At 30.3% G+C, this 22,600-nt stretch overlaps 4 protein-coding genes across 6 annotated transcripts; 2 read left to right on the forward strand and 2 right to left on the reverse strand.

Moving 5' to 3' along the window:
* The first annotated feature begins 8 nt into the window (after window positions 1–8).
* Window positions 9–2,464, forward strand: LOC111422828 (sulfide:quinone oxidoreductase, mitochondrial-like). The gene is made up of 6 exons (XM_023056071.2): window positions 9–190; window positions 238–568; window positions 623–814; window positions 1,534–1,743; window positions 1,838–2,024; window positions 2,079–2,464. The coding sequence occupies exons 1-6, from the start codon at window positions 78–80 to the stop codon at window positions 2,384–2,386; spliced, it is 1,341 nt and encodes a 446-aa protein (XP_022911839.2). The 5' UTR covers window positions 9–77; the 3' UTR covers window positions 2,387–2,464.
* On the reverse strand, window positions 2,050–5,217 carry LOC111422830 (uncharacterized). Its single transcript, XM_023056073.2, has 4 exons — window positions 2,964–5,217; window positions 2,577–2,844; window positions 2,476–2,526; window positions 2,050–2,388 (listed from the first exon to the last, which is right to left on the reverse strand). The coding sequence occupies exons 1-3, from the start codon at window positions 3,076–3,078 to the stop codon at window positions 2,481–2,483; spliced, it is 429 nt and encodes a 142-aa protein (XP_022911841.1). The 5' UTR covers window positions 3,079–5,217; the 3' UTR covers window positions 2,050–2,388; window positions 2,476–2,480.
* A 1,397-nt stretch (window positions 5,218–6,614) lies between these two features.
* LOC111422895 (uncharacterized) lies at window positions 6,615–12,263 on the reverse strand. The gene is made up of 5 exons (XM_023056158.2): window positions 11,858–12,263; window positions 11,642–11,799; window positions 11,379–11,569; window positions 11,062–11,289; window positions 6,615–8,195 (listed from the first exon to the last, which is right to left on the reverse strand). Exons 1-5 carry the CDS (start codon window positions 12,136–12,138, stop codon window positions 7,482–7,484), a joined length of 1,572 nt encoding a protein of 523 aa, XP_022911926.2. The 5' UTR covers window positions 12,139–12,263; the 3' UTR covers window positions 6,615–7,481.
* Window positions 11,563–21,104, forward strand: LOC111422894 (solute carrier family 39 fear-of-intimacy). Of its 3 annotated transcripts, XM_023056156.2 has the most exons (5): window positions 12,589–12,730; window positions 12,837–12,930; window positions 17,296–18,363; window positions 18,423–18,555; window positions 19,682–21,104. In XM_023056156.2, exons 3-5 carry the CDS (start codon window positions 17,302–17,304, stop codon window positions 20,515–20,517), a joined length of 2,031 nt encoding a protein of 676 aa, XP_022911924.1. In that variant the 5' UTR covers window positions 12,589–12,730; window positions 12,837–12,930; window positions 17,296–17,301; the 3' UTR covers window positions 20,518–21,104. The 3 variants fall into 3 exon arrangements, with proteins under 3 accessions (XP_071054008.1, XP_022911925.1, XP_022911924.1); XM_071197907.1 differs by lacking the exons at window positions 12,589–12,730; window positions 12,837–12,930 and adding an exon at window positions 11,563–11,645; XM_023056157.2 differs by lacking the exon at window positions 12,837–12,930 and having other exon boundaries at window positions 12,588–12,730.
* Window positions 21,105–22,600: the final 1,496 nt, after the last annotated feature.

Here is a 22,600-nt window from a genome sequence, read left to right on the forward strand (position 1 = left end):
AACATTGACAGTTGTCACAATTAGTTATAGATTGTCGAAATTATTAACGTTTTCCTAATATATTTTATAATAAAACTATGGTTTTAACCGTTTTAAAATGTTTCAACAAAACGCTAATGAAACCACCGTTCTTACCAATTTGGAAAAGAAGATTTCTTTCAACAGAAAAATTAGATGATAAATTACACTGGTAATTAATGAATTTTAATTTTTCTTAACATAATTTTGATCTTTTAGTTGTAAAATATTAGTCGTTGGTGGAGGAACCGGAGGTTGTGCAGTTGCGGCAAAATTCGCCAAAAATTTTATAAAATGCGACATTATAGTGTTAGAACCAAGCGATATCCATTATTATCAACCGTCGTATTCATTAATTGGCGCCGGAGTAACAACATTAAGAAATAGTCTTAAACCAACCATCGCAGCTTTACCTGAAAATGTAACTTGGTTTAAAGATTCGGCTGAATTTTTTTGCCCGTTTGAATGTAGTGTTGTAACAAAAACGAAAAAAATTATTAAATATGAATATATGGTTATTTCAACAGGAATGGAATTCGATTTTGATAAGGTTAAATTGATTTATTGTTTATAATAAAAATAAAATTTGATTTCATATTTGTAGATTAAAGGATTAAAGGAAGCATTAGATAAATATGATAATGTCGTTACAATTGCGTCACCTCAATATGCTGAAAAAACTTATTGTGGTTTGAATAAATTTTCATGTGGAATTGCCGTCTTTACGCATCCAAAAGAACTTTCCAAGTATAATTCATTGAATATGTGTTTTTTAGCTGAACATTATTGGAGAATGGTTGGTTTAATTCAATTTTTTTTAGATTTTGAACACTGTTTTCTTCACTTTCCAACGCCCAAGGTGGTGGAAATAACAAATTACTGTTCTAACAAATGTGATTGAATTCACTTTTAAAGTTATACCGAGAAATATTTATCCCGAGTTTATCTTGCGACTGTTGAATCGCCCCTAAATCTTGTAATCCATTAATTTATCTTGTGAAAGGTTTGTTCTGAATTTCGCTCTCGTAAAGCTTATCTCGTACTTGACTTTTCTGGTATGCCAAACATTATGCCATCTCTGCTATCGAAGGTTAGCGATCACGTCCCTCGATCCGCCGCAGCCCTAATAAGGTCCTCAAAGTTTAAACCTGTCCAATTCCTGATATTCCGCATCTATGACAGTTTCTTTCTACCAAGTCCACGTTTCCTCGCTATCCTCGTCCAAGTCTACCTCGTTCTCATTATATGAAGTAGCTCCCTATCCTTGTTCAACCTTCTCAGCACTTCCTCGTTGCTCATGTGCGACATTTCAAATGCTTCTATACGATTCATACTGACAATCTTCAGAGTCCAAGTTTCCACACCGTATAGTAGATTTGCTCCACTCTAGATCTTACTTCAATGTCGTATTCAATAAGAAATAAAAAAAGGGACATTAAATTCATCCCTGGCTTTTAAACTATTTTTAAAGTTATGATAAAAACGAAAACTGAAAATAATTACTAATTTTTTTAGAATGGAAAACTATGCGGTACTAAAATATTTTATTTAACGGCCGCATGTGAAATATTTCCGGTTAATAAATATGCAACAAGTGTTAATAAATTAGTAAAAAAGAAGAATATTGTAGCGTGTTTAGAAAGAAATCTAATTGAAATTAATCCTAAAGATAAAACAGCTACTTTTGAAGAAGTCCAAAACCCAAAAGAAAGAAGTTGTATGAAGGTATTTAATTTTTTTATCATTAAAATCGAAATTTAAATGCGAAAACAGAATATCTTCTTCTAATATTTATAATTTTGATTTGAAATGTTTCTAGTACGATTTTTTACATGTAACCCCTCCAATGAAACCAGTGGAAGCAATAAAAAAATCAAAAGAAATATCAAACGAACATGGTTTTGTTGATGTTAACAAAGGAACTTTACAGCATAATACATTTCAAAATATTTTCGCTTTAGGAGATTGTGCATCTTTACCAACATCGAAAACAGTTTTTGCCACAAGTATTTCTTACACAATAAAAGATAGTTTTTAATACACCCAAAATTTTTTATTAGACGCTCAAGCTATTGTTGTACATAAAAATTTGACGTCATATATGACCGGAAGAAAATTAAAAGCTTGTTACGACGGTTATGCAGCTTCTCCAATCATAACGGGATACGGAACGTGTATTTTGGCGGAGTACGATTATAAACTGCATTCGAAAGAAACGTTGCCGATTCGGCAAGAACGCGAAAGTAAATTTGCTTATTATATTAGAAAAGATTTGTTGCCAAAATTGTATTGGAATTGGTTGCTGACTGGAAAGTATCCGAGAACCGCGGGATTTGGAAAGTTATTTTCTTGGTATAAAAAAAAATAAAGCTGAAAAATTAAAAAATAATTAAATAAATCTAAAATTAATGCTGGTTTTGTATCAATAAAGTAATAATAGTATAAAGTTTTGTTTACTTTGGTTACTGTCTGAAGGCTTTGTCTACTCTTAATGCAAAATCAATAAATCTAAAAAAAATTTGAATTATTTTCGTTTTTTTTTGTATCGGTTTTCTTACTTGGTTTGCTCTGAAACATTTTTAACATATCTATAAGGTGGATACCACCAAAGTTCTCCTTCTAAAGCAGGATCACCAGTCCACCATCCAGGTTGCATAGAAGTACAACCAGCGTAATTATACATTTCCAAGGGACCAACAGGTTTAAAATTACCCTTTTTTCGCATTCTCGCCAAACGATCATACGATCTATAAGCATAACCGTCAACTTTTCCAACATAACAATCAATTTCAGAGATTATTTCATAAAAAGGCTTCCGTAATTTTCCTAAAACATAAAAACAATACCATTTGATTTAGTAAACTCAGACCACACGCTGTTGTTATCACACAAGCGAATGTGATGAATGAATATCATAATGGAGAGAGAACCATTTTCTAAAATACCTTGTTTTTCCATTTCAATCAAATCTCCTTGTACTTGAGGCTCCACATAATCTTTACGAATCATATCTTTTATTGGATCAGTAACTCCAAAAATGGTTACTCCATAAGTATCCATTTTTGAATCTTATCTAGTCTTTCTTAACTCAAAGTTTTTTTTAATACAAAAATAATAAATGTAAAAAGTAATATTTTGACAGATTAAAAAAAAGGATTACTTTGATTAGAATCGCAACAATTAAAAAAAAATATCCTTTTTGTGGTTTGTTTGTTATTTTGAAAGGTGAATGAAATATGTTAAGGCGAAAAGTCAAATTTAGATATTGAACAATTTAAATAATCAAGATTTAAATAAATACAATAATACTTCAAATTTCTTTATTAACTTATTAACCACCACGATTTATGGAATTTAAAATATCTGATCACTATAAAATTGAACTTTATCGGATTTCTAAGTAAATTTTATTCTGAATCTTGGAAGTATCTTGTTTCCGTGTCCCCACTACCAAAACATTAAAAGAACTCGGAGAAAGGATTAATGCTGCAGTGATAACAATGGACAGAATGATGTTATAAAATGTGTGTGTAACAAACCGCATTTTAGGATTGGGTTAAATATAAGTTAAATTGTAGGAAACATTGTAAAGGTATAACTTTGTAATTTAATTACAAAGTTGTACCGTGAGAACAGTTTAAATATTGCGTAGGTTGTAATGATATAAATATTCTCCAGCGGGAATTGCTGAGGTGGTGGTTTTGAGTGGACGGAGCAGGAAAGGAATTAAGAAAGAAAAAGAGCATTGAAAGTAGAAGAATCGGGCGATACCGTTTAATAAAAGTAAATAAAATAAATGTAGTTTTTTTGTTTTAGTTCGTGGCGCGCGAACATAGTTTCAGTTATTAATTTAAGCAATTTATTTTATTGGTTTTTTTTGGATATAAGTTCCTTAATGGGTGAGCGTTATTAAATTCCATGTTGTCTAATATTTTTATGCACCAGCTAACTACCTCAGCAATTTCTAGATCGAAACAAATACCCAGATTTGCAATTTTGTAGTTTTATATATAACTTTTTTGCTACAAATTTTAATAATTTTTGTAATTCACTAATAACATTTCTACTTATTATTAAAGTAAATTTGTTTATATCAGTCAAATTTTAGTTTCTTTCCGTTTTCCAATTTTTTCTTCATAATATGTGCCATAAACCTTGTCACTACTAGCAATCAATAAAAAGGGTGTCGTGACATGTGGAAAGAATTGAACTGTCGTCTAAGTCTAGATATATGTCGTATGAGTCAGGGGTACACATAAAACATTTGTAGGTGTAACACTTTTGAAAATATTGCGTTTTAAAGCAGGCCAGTATCCTTCCTTTTCATAAACTATATAAACCAAAAAAGAACTGAAATACCACAGGTATCAAATCTATCGGTTTATTCACTTCAGAAGATAATTTTTAGTAGACTAAGTTCTGTATTGGATAAAAAACAAGTAATTCCTAATATGCAATGTGGTTGTCAGAAGAATCATTTCATGATGCGCCAGAAAATATTGAAATGCTACTTGGAAACTAAATATATTCGAACTGGTGCTTCTCTGAAACTAGTGCATCAATAGCAATGTGTGCAGATGACCTAATTAATAAGAACCATAACTTGGAAATCTGAATTAATCAATTCAGTCATTCACAAATATAATTCCTATCTGATAAAAAATGGTATCTGGACTTGAATGTAAATCAAAAATTTTCTCAAATCTCGTAATCAAAATTAAGGATGAACCTCTGCCATGGAAAACTGACCCAGTTAAGTAGCTGGGTGTACATCTGGACACGCGATTAAGCTGGAAATATTATGTAAGAACATGGGCCGCAACATGCTCTCAAAGAATAATTAAACTGTATCCGCTTATCAATAGAAACTCATCATTAAAAACAACATGTATAATTGTATACAATTATGCATGCGGAATATGGGGTAACAACTATAAAAAGAATGCGAGTTGAACTTGACCAAGTGTGCTAAAAGACTAAGACCCAGTTAAGTACGTTTTCAGATCCATGAGAGTTCATTATTATCGGAGCACGTTGTACTTCTTTTAATTTTGTAACAAAATCTTCTTACAAAACCTGTTTGTTTGTCTACGCTATTATTATGGCAAGTTGTTCTTCTAGAAATGTAGCTTCACAATAATCCGTATTAATTTTTGAAATTCAGTCTTTTATAACTGATAAAATTGTATTAACCGAATATTATTCACCAAAAGCTTTTTTTATCTATATTAATTTTGTAACTCCATTGCCTTTGTTTTTCCTCCTGCAAAAAAATTCTACTATTAATCAAAAATATTATCTACAGTGAATTTCACTTAACATGCAATATACAACTATATACAGAATGTATCATCTAAATTGATGCGAAAGATTTTAAGGGATGATTTTTCAGCAAAAATTAAATCCTCTAAAATTAGCGCAAAAAAATTTTTCTTTAATAAATCCACTATGGAGGAATTTGGCAAATAACTATTAATAATAGGGTGACATTTTTTGACAATTTTTATAACCCTAATATGTTTTTACAAGAGGCTGAAAAAATCAACCCCATAATACTTTGCATTAGAACTTTTTAATACGTCTACATTTTTCTATTTAAAAACTTGATTTAAATAATGGTATTCTCATATTGAATACCATTATTTAAATCAATGGTATTCAATATGAAACATTTTTGTCTCTTGACATTTTCTGCTAAAATTGTTAGTTTGATCACAAAAAAATAAAATAATACACAGGCTCAGGTGAATTAATTCAGAGATTGATTATTATTAGTCAAAGAAATGAAGTTATGTCAAATTGATCTCAGCATTATTTTATTTTTTGTGATCAAACTAACAATTTGTTAGTTGTAAAATGTCAAGAGATAAGAAAGTTGCAGATTTTTGCCCTTAACTTTAGAGGGCTATAACTTGGAGGAGAAGAGGTTTTGACCAAAAAGTTATATGAAAATCACCCCTTAAAATCTTTCGCATCAATTTAAATACACCCTGTATATGTATTTCCATAGAAATCAGAGCGTACCTACTACTTACATACTTTATCTCACGCAAAATGCATCATGTCAATATAATTTGACAATACAGTAAAACTTCGATATAATGGATCAATACGGCGAACGCAGTGTCCGTTATAGTTGAAGAAAAATATGCAACAATCTGGCGCTGAATAACAAATAAAACTAGACTAACCCTTGGACTAGAACTAAGACTAGACCTAGAACTAGTAACATTCTGGTTTAGCCATGCTTCTCTTAAGACAGAAACTCAGAGTTATCATAAGGACGTCACCTTTTCCAAGCAAAACTTTTTCTTTGCAAAATTACTATGTTAAACTATGTTGCATTTTATGTGGAATAGTGCAAGTGCATAGTAGTGTTGTAACTACTGCATTCATATATTGCGAGTTATATGAAATTCTAGGTATAAGTCCGTATAATAGAAATTAATACCTTAACATACTTCATTTTCTAAATTAAAGTGATTCTCCTTCGTCTGATGACAATGTGTGGTCGCTACAAATAAATCGTGTTGATTATGGAACAGCTTAAAAAAGGCAACATATTTGAGGAATTAATTAGAAATGAAACAAAAACATTTCTCTTGTACGTTTTTATTACCCAAGTTAAAACTTAATGGGAGTTTTTTTTTTAACTTTTTTTCGAATACAGTCTTAAAGCTCCGAGACAATTTAATTAATTTTTTATGTTATTTTCGATTCCGTATTTTTTTTTTTGTTAAACTACACAAACAAAATGCACTAATTAAAAAGAAATACACTACATATTAAAAAAATTACATGTGAACGAATTTTATGTGTAACAATTAACTTAATAGCTACTTTGAACAAAATATTAAAATCACTAACCCTTAATAATTCACACTTTAACCCTTTTATCGTATTGTACGTGAAAACCTCCATATGACAATAACTCTACTTGTGACTCAAAATTAATTTGAAAAGATTCATTTCAAAGTGTCTTTTTTATTATTTTTTTTTTCTAATTTAATTGAATCTAGCTAGAAATTTGTATAAAAATTTGAATGTTAAAGGGTTAACGAGAACGGTTTATGTTAATAAAAACTAAACAAAAAAAAACTAAAAACGTTTTTTTTTCTTTTTCGTTTTACGCGTTGATTATAATACGAAGAGAGACTATTTACAACAATGATTTTTTTTTATACCTTTTATAAGATAAAATAACGCAAGTTTAAAAGTCAATAAGTTAAGAAACATCAAATTGTTTAAAAAAATTACAGAATTAATACTACATAATTACTTAATCGTACATTACATAATTAAAAAGAATTACATTAAAAAAATAAAATATCTTTTAATAATTTCAAAACACACACGAATATTTGCACCAATTCAATTAAAATACAAAAAGGGAGATCTTCAAAATTTGTTTAAAAAATTTAATCATAAAATTATTAACACCATAAATTAATTACGATCTTAAATTAATTATAATCAGTACTAAACCGATCATCGTGTTCCCACCCTTTCCGATAATTTTTCGTTGAAGGCTTTTTCTCCCTCCAAAATGAACCGCTTTTGTCGCCACCATTACCTCTCCACACTCCACCATCTCCATCTTTATTTAAACCCCTCCATTCACCACCACCTCCGTCTTTATTTAAACCTCTCCATTCTCCCCCACATCCATCTTTACTTAAACCTTTCCAATTTCCCCCACCATCTTTATCTTTATTTTTCAACCGCGCGCCAGACCCCAAAATTGGCCTCCCCGTTTTCTCCGTACGATTATTATTCGGTTTATCTTTATTTTCGTCCCAATTCACATACGAATTAATCTCATTTGAATTAAAATTATTCGACGATGAATAATTTTGAGCCGACTTATTTTGATGTGAATTTGAACTTAAAGAGTTTTGTTGTTGTTGAACTAAATGTTGTTGATTTTGCTTTTGGCTTGATTGTTGAGATTGAGAATGAGATTGTGAATGGGATTGTGAATGGGATTCTTGGTGAGATTGGCTTTGCTGTTGTTGATTTTGTTGAAGTTCCTGATTTTGTTGTTGATTTTGAATTTGATCGTTTATTGGGGAAGAAGGTTCCGGGGGAGAAACTTGCAGAACGTTTACTGAACTTTGATAACCGTCCAGCGTTTTGTTGGATTGTTGGGTTTGAATGCTTAGTGCTCCTAATACGCCCTGTTGATAATCATTTGATTTGACTTGGTAAATTTACCAAGACACAACACACAAAAAAAACGAAAACTAAAATCAAAATCATTCCATCTATCTACAGTGGCGGACAAAAGTCGACATACAGCATTGAATTATGAGGTTTTTGTACAACGTAATAAGATAACAGAAAATTAGTATTACAATGTGATTGAAGATACTTACTTATTCACAAAAAGGCACAAAACAACAAATGCTCTAATCATTGCAGGGTGTCCTTCCAATGTAAATTGAGCTAGATGCGTTAGATGCAGGCCAATGAGTCATGAAAAGATGTTGTTTTATAACTCTGTATATGATATAAATTGGGATTTCATATCGCATGATGATTTGATGGCCAATCAACAATTTGATACATTTCATGAACTTATCCTGCATGCATTTTATAGTGCATTTCCTGAAAAAAACATTTGTGCAAAGTAATAAGAAATGCACAAGCTGGTATTCTGCAGATCTCAAGGGCATGAGGAATCGCCTACATTTCTTAAGAGATATTCACAATGCCACAGGTTGTGAGAAACTAAAGCGAGAACTTAGCTTTCTAACAAAAAATTATAGAGACCAGATAAAGGATGTTAAAGTTAGATATAATAATGAGATTTTAAAATATTCATGTAAGTATATGTGGAGAATAATGAACAGTCATCATAAGCAAGAAAAGTAATATGTACTAAAGCAATGTTTGACCCAAATGAAGTAAATGATTACTTTATAAATGTGCCCTTAGATCTTGTTAATAAAATTCGGCTAGGTAACTTGACAACTAACTTTAATCAGCTGCTATCGAATATGTATTACCTGGGAAATTCTGCCTGGAGTCGGTTGGTTTAATTGAGGTTCGTGATATAATCTGTTCTTTAAAAAATACTTCTTCTAGAGATGTATACGGATTAAATGCTGTAATATTAAAGTTGATAAAAGATGTAATATCATCGCCTTTAACAAAATTAATCAACCAATGCATGAGAGAAAATAGTTGTCCAAATGCTTTAAAGTTAGCGTTGTAATAGAAAATTATCGACCAATCTCACTCCTGCCTGTATTCTCTATCATTTCTGAAAAAATCATAAAGAAAAGACAATTACGTTCTGCGACCTCAGCCAGGCCTTTGATTGTGTGAATCATAATTTTTTAATAAAGAAGTTGAGTAGATATAACTTTGGTGAAAGTAGTATTAAAATGATTCAATCGTACCTTGGTGGCAGAAGACAAATAGTCTGTTGTAATGATAGCTATTCTACATCAGAGTGCATTTCTATTAGAGTTCCACAAGGGTGAGTGTTGGGGTCTCTGCTTTTCCTCATTTACATAAATGACTTGCCTGCTTCAATATCTAAGTCTTGAATCATATTCTATGCTGACGACACTACTTTAATTGATGTTGTTGTAGCAAATCGGGCATCACGCTCTGAGACTGAGGACTTACACAACAATGTAGATAAATATGCTGCCCATAGAGATATACAGCTACAGAACCCATAACAATCATAAGCTAAAACCTAAATTTTGCAGATTGTCTAAGTAACAGAAAGGTGTAGATTTTACTGCGCTCAAATTTTACAATAAATTACCTTTAACAGTTACACTTTTACTTGTGAGCAAGTTTGCAATATTGATAAAGTAATTTCTGCTGTTGAGAGGTTTCTATTCTTATTTGGAGTTCCTTGAATATGAATTTTTTGAAAGTGATTTTGTCGTGACATCAAATCGTGAAGGAAAGTTTTTTCTATATGACGAGTGTAAAAAATGTATATTTTGGATGCACAAATAAATATTGTTATTAATTCTAGTCGAAGATGGTGATTCTTTTATGAAATTTGCGGTTTTCTTCGGGTTGTCCTGCTGAAAAATCCATTATGGCGTAGAACTCTTTAGATGAACAGACTTATTAGATACAGTCGTGATCTGGTCAGTTAATTTTGATGCGCTAACTCTATGGTTTTTGTTCACATCTTTTAATGTGAAGCTAATATCTCTTCTAGAAAGTTTCTTTGGCCGGCCTGTATGAACTTTGCTAGCGAATGAATCAGTCTCATTGTAATTTTTGACGATGGTCTGGAATGTTGCTTGGCTTAGATTAACATCAGAAGTTTCTTTGCGCGATGAGATTTTGCAGCCAGTTAGAACAGTGACAAAACACAAACTAAATACTAATAACTAGACCCGCAATCCCTACTGAATTAAGAAAAAGAAAATATAATTTCTCTCTAATTTTTCTTAATGATTTGTATAACTCAATTTTATTATGTAGCTATTGACCAATTTGTTTTCTTTTTTTGTGAATAATTATCTCTAATGATAATCACATTGTAAATACAAATTTTTTATTATCTTATTATGTTTTACAAAAACCTCATAAGTCAATGCTGTATGTAGACTTTTCTTCATCACTGTAAAATGATGTTTAGAAAGATGGAAATGTCATTTTGACGTGTGGAGTATGTTTTCTAATCCAATACAATGTCATAATAAGTTAAATAACGTCATATTAAAAATTGAACTATAAAGTATTTATAATATAGTATCACTTTAAAAACTAAAAACGTTATTTATAAGTTTGACAGTTAATACTCATACACTATGACATTTAAAATGTCATTTTTGACATTAATGATGTAAAAAGAAAAAATAAATAAATAAAAAACCAAGATTTTGATAATTTTCTATTAATTAAAATCCTGATTTTTTCCAATCATGCTAAATAAATCATATAAATAAAAGCATAAACTACATGAAACAAGAAGTACTAAATAAAATATTTGGAAGGTGTTTTTCAAACCTTTCCTCTATTGCGTTTATATGCATATAAAACAGCTCTAAAATAATCACTAACCTGAAATTGAGCCATAACTTGTTCTCCAAGTTGTTCTTGATAAAAACTATGAACATCTGCTGGTATTAAACTGTAACGATTATCGGCGATTTCAATAGCTAATAATAAATAAAGTCTACAAGTTTTTGTTAATTCCCCATTTGTAATCAAAACCTTTCTAACTTTATTCATGACATCATTTAATTGTTGTTGAAAACTGTTTTTTATTGCAGATCCTGTTAAATATAACTAAAAATATCCCCAAATCATTAATTATGTCAATCAAATTAAAATTGAAAGATATTTTTTTTTCTAATTTGGTTGACAATGTAACTTACTTGTGAAGCAAATAATTCCAGATCGGCAGGTTGAACAGAATCCAAAAGCATTTCAAAGTAACAAAGTAATGGACTAACAAGAACATTAATCGGTTGGCCGTTTATAAGTTTAGCCCTGTTAAAATATTCCCCCAACATTTTAACTGCATTTCGAAATTTGGTTGGATTCCCTGATTGAAGCTGTTTACCATCTGTTGATATAAAACAAAGAAAAATTGGATTAAAAAATGAGATTTAAATCCAAAATGGATTTTATATCTCACTATCGTAAGTATTTTGCATTTGTCTTATAAATAACGGTCTTAAATATTCTCCTGATATCGGTGTTGTCATAAACGTATAAGACGAGATCATTATCACAACCTTCAAAACTAAATTTTCTTCTTCCAAACATTTATTGTAAAGATATTGAAAGCTTTCACTATAACAACAAAATTATATCAACAAAATCAAATATTAAAAAGTATTAATTTACTTACACAACTTCATTACTCGACGAACAATCTCTTTCCCATACTTCAATAATAGCTTTTAATTTTTGATTTAACAAAATCCCATCATCGTTAACGCTTATTTGACTTATAAGTGAGATTAAATTAACGTATTGTTGTACCGGGGGTGTTGTTAAAATGCCTGGTTTGGACCACTGATGCTCGTTGTTTATTGTATCTTGAGGGCTGAGTGGATGTCCTGGTCTATTTCTGTTCTCTTTCGTTAAATTTAGCCAACCTCTACCACGTCCAACACCACTCGAGCCCATTGTAATGATAATCAAGTATTTATAAGTTAATGGTATTTATTATTTCATGTGGTTGAATGGGGAATAATTTTTTTTTTCGTTTCAAAAAATAACCTCACTTATATTGGGAAAGCTGTCATTTTTGAGAGTCGGTTTAGGATAAATGGACAAATTGTGTTTATTAATTTATTTTTATTTGTTAGATGTAGTTTTAATTAAATCGTTAATTTCGCTTGGTTATAGTTTAGTTTAACTTTTAAAATTGGTGTTGATTTGCCGAATAGGTGTTATGGTTTGTAGAGGAAATGAATTGGTGGTTATAAAAAGAATCAAATTTTTTATACATGTAATTTCTGATTATTGATGAAATTTTGTCTGATGTATTTTTAGATTAGTGTTAATTTAAGAGTGATATGAAATGTAATAAATTAAAGTTAAGAAATAAAAATGTTTGAATGATTGGGTACATTCGGTGTAAAAACGATCAGTTTCCATAAGCGGCCATTTGCAGGACGTACTCATTTCATATTCGTAAACTTCTTTCGAACAGTCGCTAGATTTCTGTCGTAGAGAGTACCTGGGTTGTCAATTGAGGAGGCGGTTTACGAATACGGTACGTAACCGACTTAAATTTTAATCCTTTATTAATATGAAAAGAGTAAAAGACAACACCTATATCGTATTGTCAACGTTTAATTAATTAATCCATGCGATTTTAGACCACGCGTTTTCTGCCATGAAATTGGATCTCGTCTCCGACTTCTAAAGCCCCTTATTATTAACTGTTTCAGTTTTTCGACGTATTCTTTTAAGGTATGTAGGTTGTTGCTTTATTTTTATTTTCCAAGTTTCAATAGTGTGGTGTCTTTAAATCGAGTTCGCGACGGGATAAGAATTTTAATTTCTTTTTTTTGTAATCATAATATAATCGGTTTCTATAGAATTTCAAAACAACGATTGCTGTTTGAGAAAAACTGATATAAAGTTTTAAGTGACTGTAATGTTGTGGTGTTGAAGTTATTTATTTTATTTTTATTGTTTAAATCATTGTTTGAGTGAAACTTAAGTGCTGTGTTGTTGACTTGTTGTTAAATTTTGTGGATAATGAGTCGTATATCAAAAAATTTATGAAGTTTTGTCATAAATCATGTTAAATCAAGATTAAAAACTAAACAAAATATGTGAGGTTATGTTTTACTTGAGTTTTAAACTTTTATTATCGTATTAATACTATTCAACAAAATATAACCATATTTTTGTTTATGGTTCCTTTTGTAGGTATGTTAAAAGTCAAGGAAAATTATTATTGGAAAAGCTTTATTTTTTTTGTTATACTTCCAATGTCCTATAAATGGTCTTTTTGGATGTCAAGGTCATCAAAGAATCTTACTCATCAAAAAATTTTGTACACACTACTAAAAATATAACTGTAATATATAATTGCATACATATGTACTTGTCAGCACAAAGTCTCATAAATCTTAAGCAATGTGCTTATGAACAAACACTTAGGCTATGTATACACAGTTCACTTTCAGTCTATCAATAGTTTAGTCAGTGGATATAAATATATTAAGTTTAATCTAAAAATCGAGTTGATATGCAGTTGTGTTGTGTATGCACATACATTAAACTTAATATATTTATGTGCATTGACTAAGCTATCATGCCTAGCCTTAAGGTACAAATCCAAGACAGGCTGGTTATCATGGAGATACATGTACCTATCTATACATTCTGGCGGTAAGTGTTTGTTTGTAAGCACATTTATTAAGATTTGAGAGATTTAGAAGTATGTATGCAATTATATATTACACAATATGCAAAATCCGTATTCGAACACCTATCAAAAAATTAGAAAATCACGAATTACTCAAGAAATTTCAAATATTTTTGATACAAAAATTTATTCACTGTAATAAAAAAATATAAAAATAAACGAATACAGTACAAAAACTGGGACAATAACCAATTAAGCACTAAATTAATTCAGCCATAAGTAAAAATTACAACAAACAATTTCCTGTAGAAGCTTTGACAGCTGAAAAGGGGAATTCCCTAATTGACTTTTTGATAAATGTCTAGACAAAGAGGCCAAACAACTGTTGAAATTAGAAAATTAGTGCTTAAACATTACCAGGAAGAAAAATCGGTACGAGAAATTGAAAAAATTGTAGACTGAAGCTATTATTACGGTGCACGATATAATAAAACGCTTCAGTATAAAAAATCGGGTGGTAAACCAACCAATAATAAAATTTTTACTGAATCAGATGAACGGTATTTAATAAGAAAAATTAAAGCGGATCCATTTCTTAGCGCACCAAAGCTGGCTATTATTGCTAAGAATGAACTAGTGAAAAAAGCTAGTGGAAAACCATCAGAAACATGGTCCATAATGCTAATTTACATGGTTTCTACTAGACGGAATTAAGATACAATTCCAAGACAGGCGACAGTCTGGTACACATACATCTCCATTACATTAACTGACATACAAATTATATACAGGTGTCACAGCGACACCGGTCATTAGACGTTTCTGGCCAAAATAAAAATTTGAGAATTCAGATTTAAGTATTAGCAATTGCGTTCTCTTAGACTAAAATATTTTCAGATTTCTAACACTTGCGGTTATACCGGGACCACCTACTTAATTTTTTTAAATGGAACACCTGTATATTTTTACAAGTTTGGATTTGTCTGTTTTCAAGGCTTACGAATAACTGTGTTAAACTGACCAAAAAATGTAGTAGATAATGCATCGGAAGTGGCTCCAACGCTCAATTCGAGCTACCAAAGAAGATCTGGGAATCATACTACGAATTATTAAAAGATGTAGAATGAGACACCGAAGACGACTAAGTAATAAAATATGGAGGGTACCATTTAAAAAGAATAAAGTTATGGTACTTCCAAGTTTCCAAAAGTTAACGTGCCACAGTAAAGTGACCAAACGTTCTAGACAGCCGTTCTCGGCACCAAAACATATTCCATCATGTTCCTTAAGCATGTTCTGAATCCTAAATTGATATCCCAAAAATCGAGTGTTCTCTGATTTTTTGAACAAATGTCTGCTGGAGCAGATTTTTCTAGAATAATTCGAATAACTCGAGAACGGCTGAATCAAATTGCAAAAAGTAAAGTTATTTATATACCTTGAGAACAGACAAATCCAAATATGTAAAAATATATAGGTGTTCCATTTAAAGCGACTTCCAGTATAACCGGAAGTACTAGAAATCTGAAAATATTTTAGTCAAAGAGAACGCAATTGATAAGACTTAAGTCTGAATTTTCAAATTTTTAATTTGGCCAGAATCCGAGAAACGTCTAAAGAGTGGTCTCGCTGAGATACCTGTATACATATTAAAGTGTCGTCTGCGGTTTGCAGTGTGCCGCCTGTCACGGAATTGTACCTATAATTGTGATGTTATTTAACATACATTTAGATGTTCATAATTACATTTGTTGCGTGTTATTGCATAATAAGTTTACTGTGATGTCGAGGTAAGTAATTTATTAGTCACATTTATTTTTGTGTTGAATTCATTTAGTTTACTTCAAGCAAGATGTCTGGCAAGTAACACAACACTTATTGCAAGTTCAACATATAAAAAGGACTAATCGTAAACAAAAACGCCTGTAAATTGGACATCAGACTAATAATAAATAAATATTAAACAAAAAATATACCAGGTGTCTGGTGTTTGGGAAAAAGCCCTTATTGGCAATGTGGGCAACAGAAATATCTAGAAATTATTTTGAAGTTCCCAGAAATTCCCGCTATCTCAGAAAGTTAAATGATGAGCTACAACTTTAACATCATTTGATAGCTTGATAGCTACTGTACTCGTATCATACATTCGACGTATACTGGAAACTTTGCGATATCTTCTGGGGCATTCTGTATCCTAGCAAATTTAATGACCGCAATGAACGCAGGCGTACTTATATAGTGCACGTCAAAATTACTGAACATATACAAAACGGTAACAAAAACTATAATTTTGAAGACCAGAAGAAAGTCCAGAGGTTGGCACACGCTGCCATCACGTAGAAAGCGAAACCTTGAGATGAAATTTAAAATTTTCAATTTCTCGTAATAAAAATTCGATTATCCAATGCCGTTTCGCATTTATAACCTTATATTATGCATAAGCTTAAAGAGGACATGTTACGCTTTAATTTATATTTGTTAATTTTATAAATAAACTATTAATAAAAGTTTATGATGGGTATATATTTCTTCCGAAATATGAGTTTGTTTCTATTAAATTAATCTTTTGAGAATAATAAAAGATTATAATGATGTATCAATTTTTTGCACGGTATTAAGTCATAAAGTGAAATTAAAAGCAAATTTGTACATAAATTACTGATATTTGTGGAATGGTCTTGTTTAACCGCTATCATCTGACAACTTTGCGGTTTTTTCTAATATTTTAAGGGATCACCTTACAGAAGACCATTTAAAATGGAGTGTTATTCTAAAAAAAATTTTGAGTTCAAATCACGTTTGTAAAAAGAAACTTTTGATTTGACCTAATAAGGAAGTGATATCAAATAGTGATATTTTTACATTCGTATTCTAAAAGAAAGCCAGAATTAGCATTAATCAAAACTTTGTTAATATCAACGTTTTAATGGAAATTATTCAAATTATTCCTCCATATTTAGATAAATTAGATTACGTATTTGTTAAGAAAGTAATTTCAAGTTATACCCAACATAGAGAAAGTTATTCCATTTTAATAAATTAAATTTAAATTAATTTGAAATGTAAGCCTTAAATTAATTATCGGGTGATCCACAAAAAATAAAATGATTTAAAGTTCCACGATATTTTACAGGTTTCCTGTTAAAATTTAAAACAAAACCTTGAATAATAACTAAAAGATTAATTTTTTATGAATATTTTATTATGTAATACTAAAAAGCGGATATTGTTTGCGAGTAATTGTCCAGAACCGACATAATCAATACGTTTTTAACATTTGAACATGACACATTGTTAGTTAACCCATCTAAACCTAGAAAATAGTTGATAAATAAATCAGTTGTTTAATAAATTCTTAAAACAAATAATTCGCATAAAATAAATACTTTAGTGAGTAAAAAATGATAAAAATTTAATTTATTATCCATCACCGAATTAATTTTTTTTATTTTTTTTAGATTACAATGGTTAAACACGTAATATCAGTCTGTATATTTTGCTTCATATGTGCTACACACACTCCTTGTGCTTCACACGTCTCGGTATCTTTAAATTCATCTCCTTCCAAACTTTACATTGAAGATAATAATTTTTCACCGTACTCAACTGTTTCAAAAGAATTCGGAATGATGCAAGAAAGATATAATAATGATAGGATGGTTCGTAAAAGAGATGTTAAAATACCGGAGAATGGTAATAATGACGATGACGCAAATAAAAAGAATGTTAATAAAAATATTGAAATTGATAAATATTTAAAAGAACTTTTTATAAAGTACGGTGATGGAAAAACAATGTCATTAAAAGGATTTGAAAAATTAATGTTTGAATTAAATGTGACACAAGATTTATCATCAAAACTTGATAAGATAAATGAAGTAAAAGAAGAAGAGGGATTTAAGACTAATATTCCAGTACATAATCAATCGTCGTTTAATAATCAATCAATTAATAAAAGTAATAATAATCATAGTTGTATATTAAAAGAAGAAATTGCTGATTTTTTAAGAGTACCATTTAAATCTGTACCAAAAATTGATGACGACACATTTAAACGTGCTTGCCCAGCATTGCTTTATAGCATTTTAATTGAAGACTGTAATCATCATCACCATCGCCATCATCATGACGACTTAACTGATGACGAAGATTTTGGAGAAAGAACTTCAACGACAACTATTTATATTTATTCAAGTTTGGCAGTTGTCGTTATAAGTTTATGTGGAATATTAGGACTCTTTGTCATCCCTATAATGCAGACAACATATTATCATAAGATATTACAGTTCCTTGTCGCTTTGGCCGTTGGAACATTGGCCGGCGACGCTCTTTTACATCTTTTACCACACGCAATGAGTTCAAGCGATCATAGTCACGGCGAAGAACACTCACACGAGCATGCCCATGAAAGGGAAAACCTTTATAAAGGATTTGTGGCAATGCTGGGGTTGGTGCTATTCTTTTGTATGGAAAGATTTATTACTATTTTGGCTAATTGGAGGAAACAAAGACAACTTAAAGATAAGGTTAGAATTTTCTTTGATATTTTTTTTAATTAATGTGAGAAAATTGTTTTTTTTTGTAGCTACCTAAAAGACTGAAGGTTATGAGTAATGAAGGGAGTGCTCAGTTGACCAATGCAGCTGATAAACAGTGCAAACACAAGTATAGTTCCTTTCCTTATTGTTATGATGAGATTACTGTGATTGATATTCCACGTGAGTATTGTTTTTAAAGACGATCAATTCATAATCTTTTTCCAAGAATAAAAAATTAATTCTTTAATTTTTTTTTGTATTTTGAGACTAACTTTGCATAACATATTGTTTATTTTTTGTTTATTTATCAGTTTCATTCAACCTTTCTAAAAATATAACTCGTTATTTTCCTCATGATTATGCATATGATATACAGGTGTTCAAAAATTTGCCGTATTTTTTTAGCTGTTTCTACAGGCTAGATCTTTCACCAACAATTCTAATAGTTCTTTTCTAATCAGTGAAATGAATTTTTGATAAATCAGTTATCAGGCGAATCATTCGGCGGGAATTTTTCAATCTTTTCAGCTTTATTGTATCGTTGAGGAAATGGAGACGATCTTGTAACTTCGAGCTTTAGCTACCGATACTGAAATTTTTTTGATTGAGCGTTCTGGGTTGCGTTAAACATAACAACGGACCCTCTGCACAATTTTCGGAGTCATGGCGGTGATTGCACGATTTCTCCAAGGATGCTTCGCAGTTCCTCCAATCTCTTTGTAACGTTTGACGACATCGTGGACAGTTTTTCTCTTGAAACCAGTCGTTCGTACGATGTCGGCAATCTTCATTCCCGATTTGTGCAGCTTAATTACAGTGATACCAAATAATAATAAAAATAAAACAATATTTGGAGACAAAATTACATGAGGAATTCAATGAAATCAGAATAAACAAAAAATCGCAATGTCAACGTTAATTAACGTCTAAAGAAAAGTACAGGAACTTTTGAACACCCTGTAATGTTTGTTTTACATTCATATCCTATATAATTTTTGGTTTGGTTGATGTCCTTGGAGTAGTATCTTTACCATTGGTGTTAATTTGTGGTTATTGTAGTAAGGTGTGTAGATTGTCATTGTTATGTTTAATGTTTACAAACACACAGGTTTAACTTTGACCCTCCTAAAAACTCAAACCACAACGACACAAACTAGTTTAGGTTGTTGATTGATTTTTAAATTAGTCAATCAGAGAGAAAGCAAAAATGCTTGATCGACATTTTAACCAATACAGTTATCAATTATTACAAACATTTTAAATTTTAAAACGTATCCCACTTATTATTTTTTTTTTTTAAATTTAGGTGAAGATCGTGGATTTCGTTTAGCTGGTGGAACAGATACAGTAATAGATTCCCACAATAACACCCAAACGACAACCTTAGACGACATAGAAAGTCATACCGACTCGAACAATTTAAAAACGCCCGCCGATTTTACAAAGAAAAAATCGCAAAATCATGAAACGAACCAAAACATGACCGAATGCCCGAACGATGTCTCGAATGGAAATTGTACGGAAATTAATAAAATGTTACCGGAAACCGGAAAAGATGACACAGATAGCATGGAATATACCGTAATATTAACCGAACACGAAAATAAGCATCATGGACACTCACACACGCATGGACATGTTCATTCCGCGCCGAAAAATTTATCGTCGGTTGTATGGATGGTAATTATGGGTGATGGTTTGCATAATTTTACTGATGGAATGGCAATTGGGGCAGCATTTTCAAATAGCTTATCAGGAGGTTTATCAACAACCGTTGCTGTTTTTTGCCATGAATTACCACATGAATTAGGTGATTTTGCAATGCTTTTAAAAGCTGGAATGAGTGTCAAACAAGCAGTTTTATACAATTTATTATCGAGTATTTTGTGTATACTGGGTAATTGGGTTGGATTATGGCTCGGAAATACAGAATATGCAAGTACGTGGGTTTTTGCGGCTGCCGCCGGTATGTTTTTGTATATCGCTTTGGTTGATATGTTACCGGAATTATCGTCCGATCATAACGGTGAGCACACATTTTTTCAATGCGTATTACATTTAACCGGGTTATTGTCGGGTTTTGGAATAATGGCTGTAATCGCATTGTATGAACATGACCTTAAAAATATGTTTAATAATTAATTTTAAACGTAAGGGTTTTTTTTCTGTTTGTTTTTAAAAAGAAATAATAATTAAAAAAAAAAAAAGAAATGTAATTTTAAAAAATGAGAAAAAAGTCGTGGTAGAAAGCAATTTGTTGTAATTATTTGTAATAAGTAGAGAAATATCGACATCTGATCTGCATGAGCTTAACTAATTTCTTTTTAATGGTAACGATTATTATTTTGCGATTAGCGTTAATTTATTTTTTTAACATTTTTTTTTTTAAATTTTCGTTCCATTGTCTCCTCATCATATGATACTTAAAAAGTGAATAAGTAACTTAAATAAATACAGTATTTTTTTTATAAAAATATATCCGTTAACGTTGAATTTCGTTTTCATTTTTCTCCGTTTTTTTTTACTATATAAACATAAATAATATGTTGATTTTTCTTTTGTATTATTTTTATATACAATTTTAAAATGTCTCGCACTATCTACTTCTGTTGCTTGTTACTTTACTGATTATCTCTCTTGAAGTACTTACTTCTAAACTTTTGATCCTCCCCGAATTTATGTATCAGGAAATAAAGATATTTAAATAAAAACTTCTTTAACAAAAGTTATCATTGTTGTTTTCTAATTAAACCAATCTTTGATAGAAAACTCTTTGAAAAGTTAAAGATTTTGTAATTTAGTTAAACCTGAGTAAATGGGAAATCTTATACCTATAATGTAATATAACCTTTTTAAAACCGACGACAGAGTCCTTATCCCACATAAAATGCAACATGTCAATATAATTTGACGTTACAGTAAAACTTCGATATATTATTGCTTAATAAAAATATACAACAATCTAGCTGACATTCGACACTTTCTAGTTCTAGGTCTAATGTTACTTTTAGTTTTACACTATCACTAGAACGTGAGAGCCGCTGTCTTGAGAGGCGTGCAGATAAACCCGAATGTTTCTAGTTCTAGGTCTAGTGTTAATTCTAGTTTTAATTGTTCTTCAGCGTTAGATTGTAGTATATTATTATTGAACGAAAAAAGTTTGATTTTGTACTTTTAAACTGGTTTTTATTTTATATAGAATTTAAGTCTAACCAGTTTCGGCCCTTGGCCATCTTCAGAGACTACAAATAGATTAACATCTCTCATCTTATCCACTTCACAAACAAGTTTCTTAATATCTCTTTTTGTTTTGTTAAAAAGATTACATATCAAAGTTGAAATCAGATTATTGTAAAATGAAATTAAGGACGAAGTGTTTAAGAACGCCCTTTTTTACCAAAAGAAATATTAAGAAACTTGGGAAAAATTCAAGAATCATCATGTGGCTTAAAAATCGACGATTTTTTTTTAATCAATAAGAAACGACCCAAACAACACGTAAAAAATAAAAAGATGTACGGAAAAGTAACTAACACTAGATTAACTTCAGTTATAAAACTTCTATTACATGATAACTAACTTCAGGTTTAAAATGTCAACCTCAATTTAGACATATTTGTAATCTTCATTAAAAATCCTTTAAAATGAGTACAAACACGACATATTTATCTTCAATATTAATGAAGTTATGATCAACTTCCGGTTAAGAATGTGAACGTCAATTTTGACATATTTGTAATTATCGTGAAAAATCCTTTAAAATAAGTCCAAACATGATACGTTTAATTCCAATATTACTTGAGATATAAGCAACTTCCGGTTTGAAATGTCAATGTGATTTTGACATATTCTTAATTTTTATAAAATATCTTAATATTTGTCACAAAAATATAATAAAAAAAAAAAAATTAAGGTTGGTATTAATATTTAAAAATTAAATTGCTATCTTCATTGTTGCTAACTTCAGGGTTAATGTTTTTTATTATAACTTTTTTTTGATTTTTGAGATAAATGCGTCATGTTTGGACTCATTTTAAAGGTTTTTTAATGAAGATAAATATGTCAAAATTGACGTTGACGTTTCAAACCGGAAGTGATTGTATTTTCATTAATATTAATGTTAAATATATCGAGTTTGGACTCATTTTAAAGGGTTTTTTATAAAGTTGACAAATATGTCAAAATTAAAAGTTGAAAATCCGAACTTTTTGGTTTTTTGAGATTA

The sequence above is a fragment of the Onthophagus taurus genome, chromosome 7 (genome assembly GCF_036711975.1).
Source record: "Onthophagus taurus isolate NC chromosome 7, IU_Otau_3.0, whole genome shotgun sequence".
NCBI lineage: Eukaryota > Metazoa > Arthropoda > Insecta > Coleoptera > Scarabaeidae > Onthophagus > Onthophagus taurus.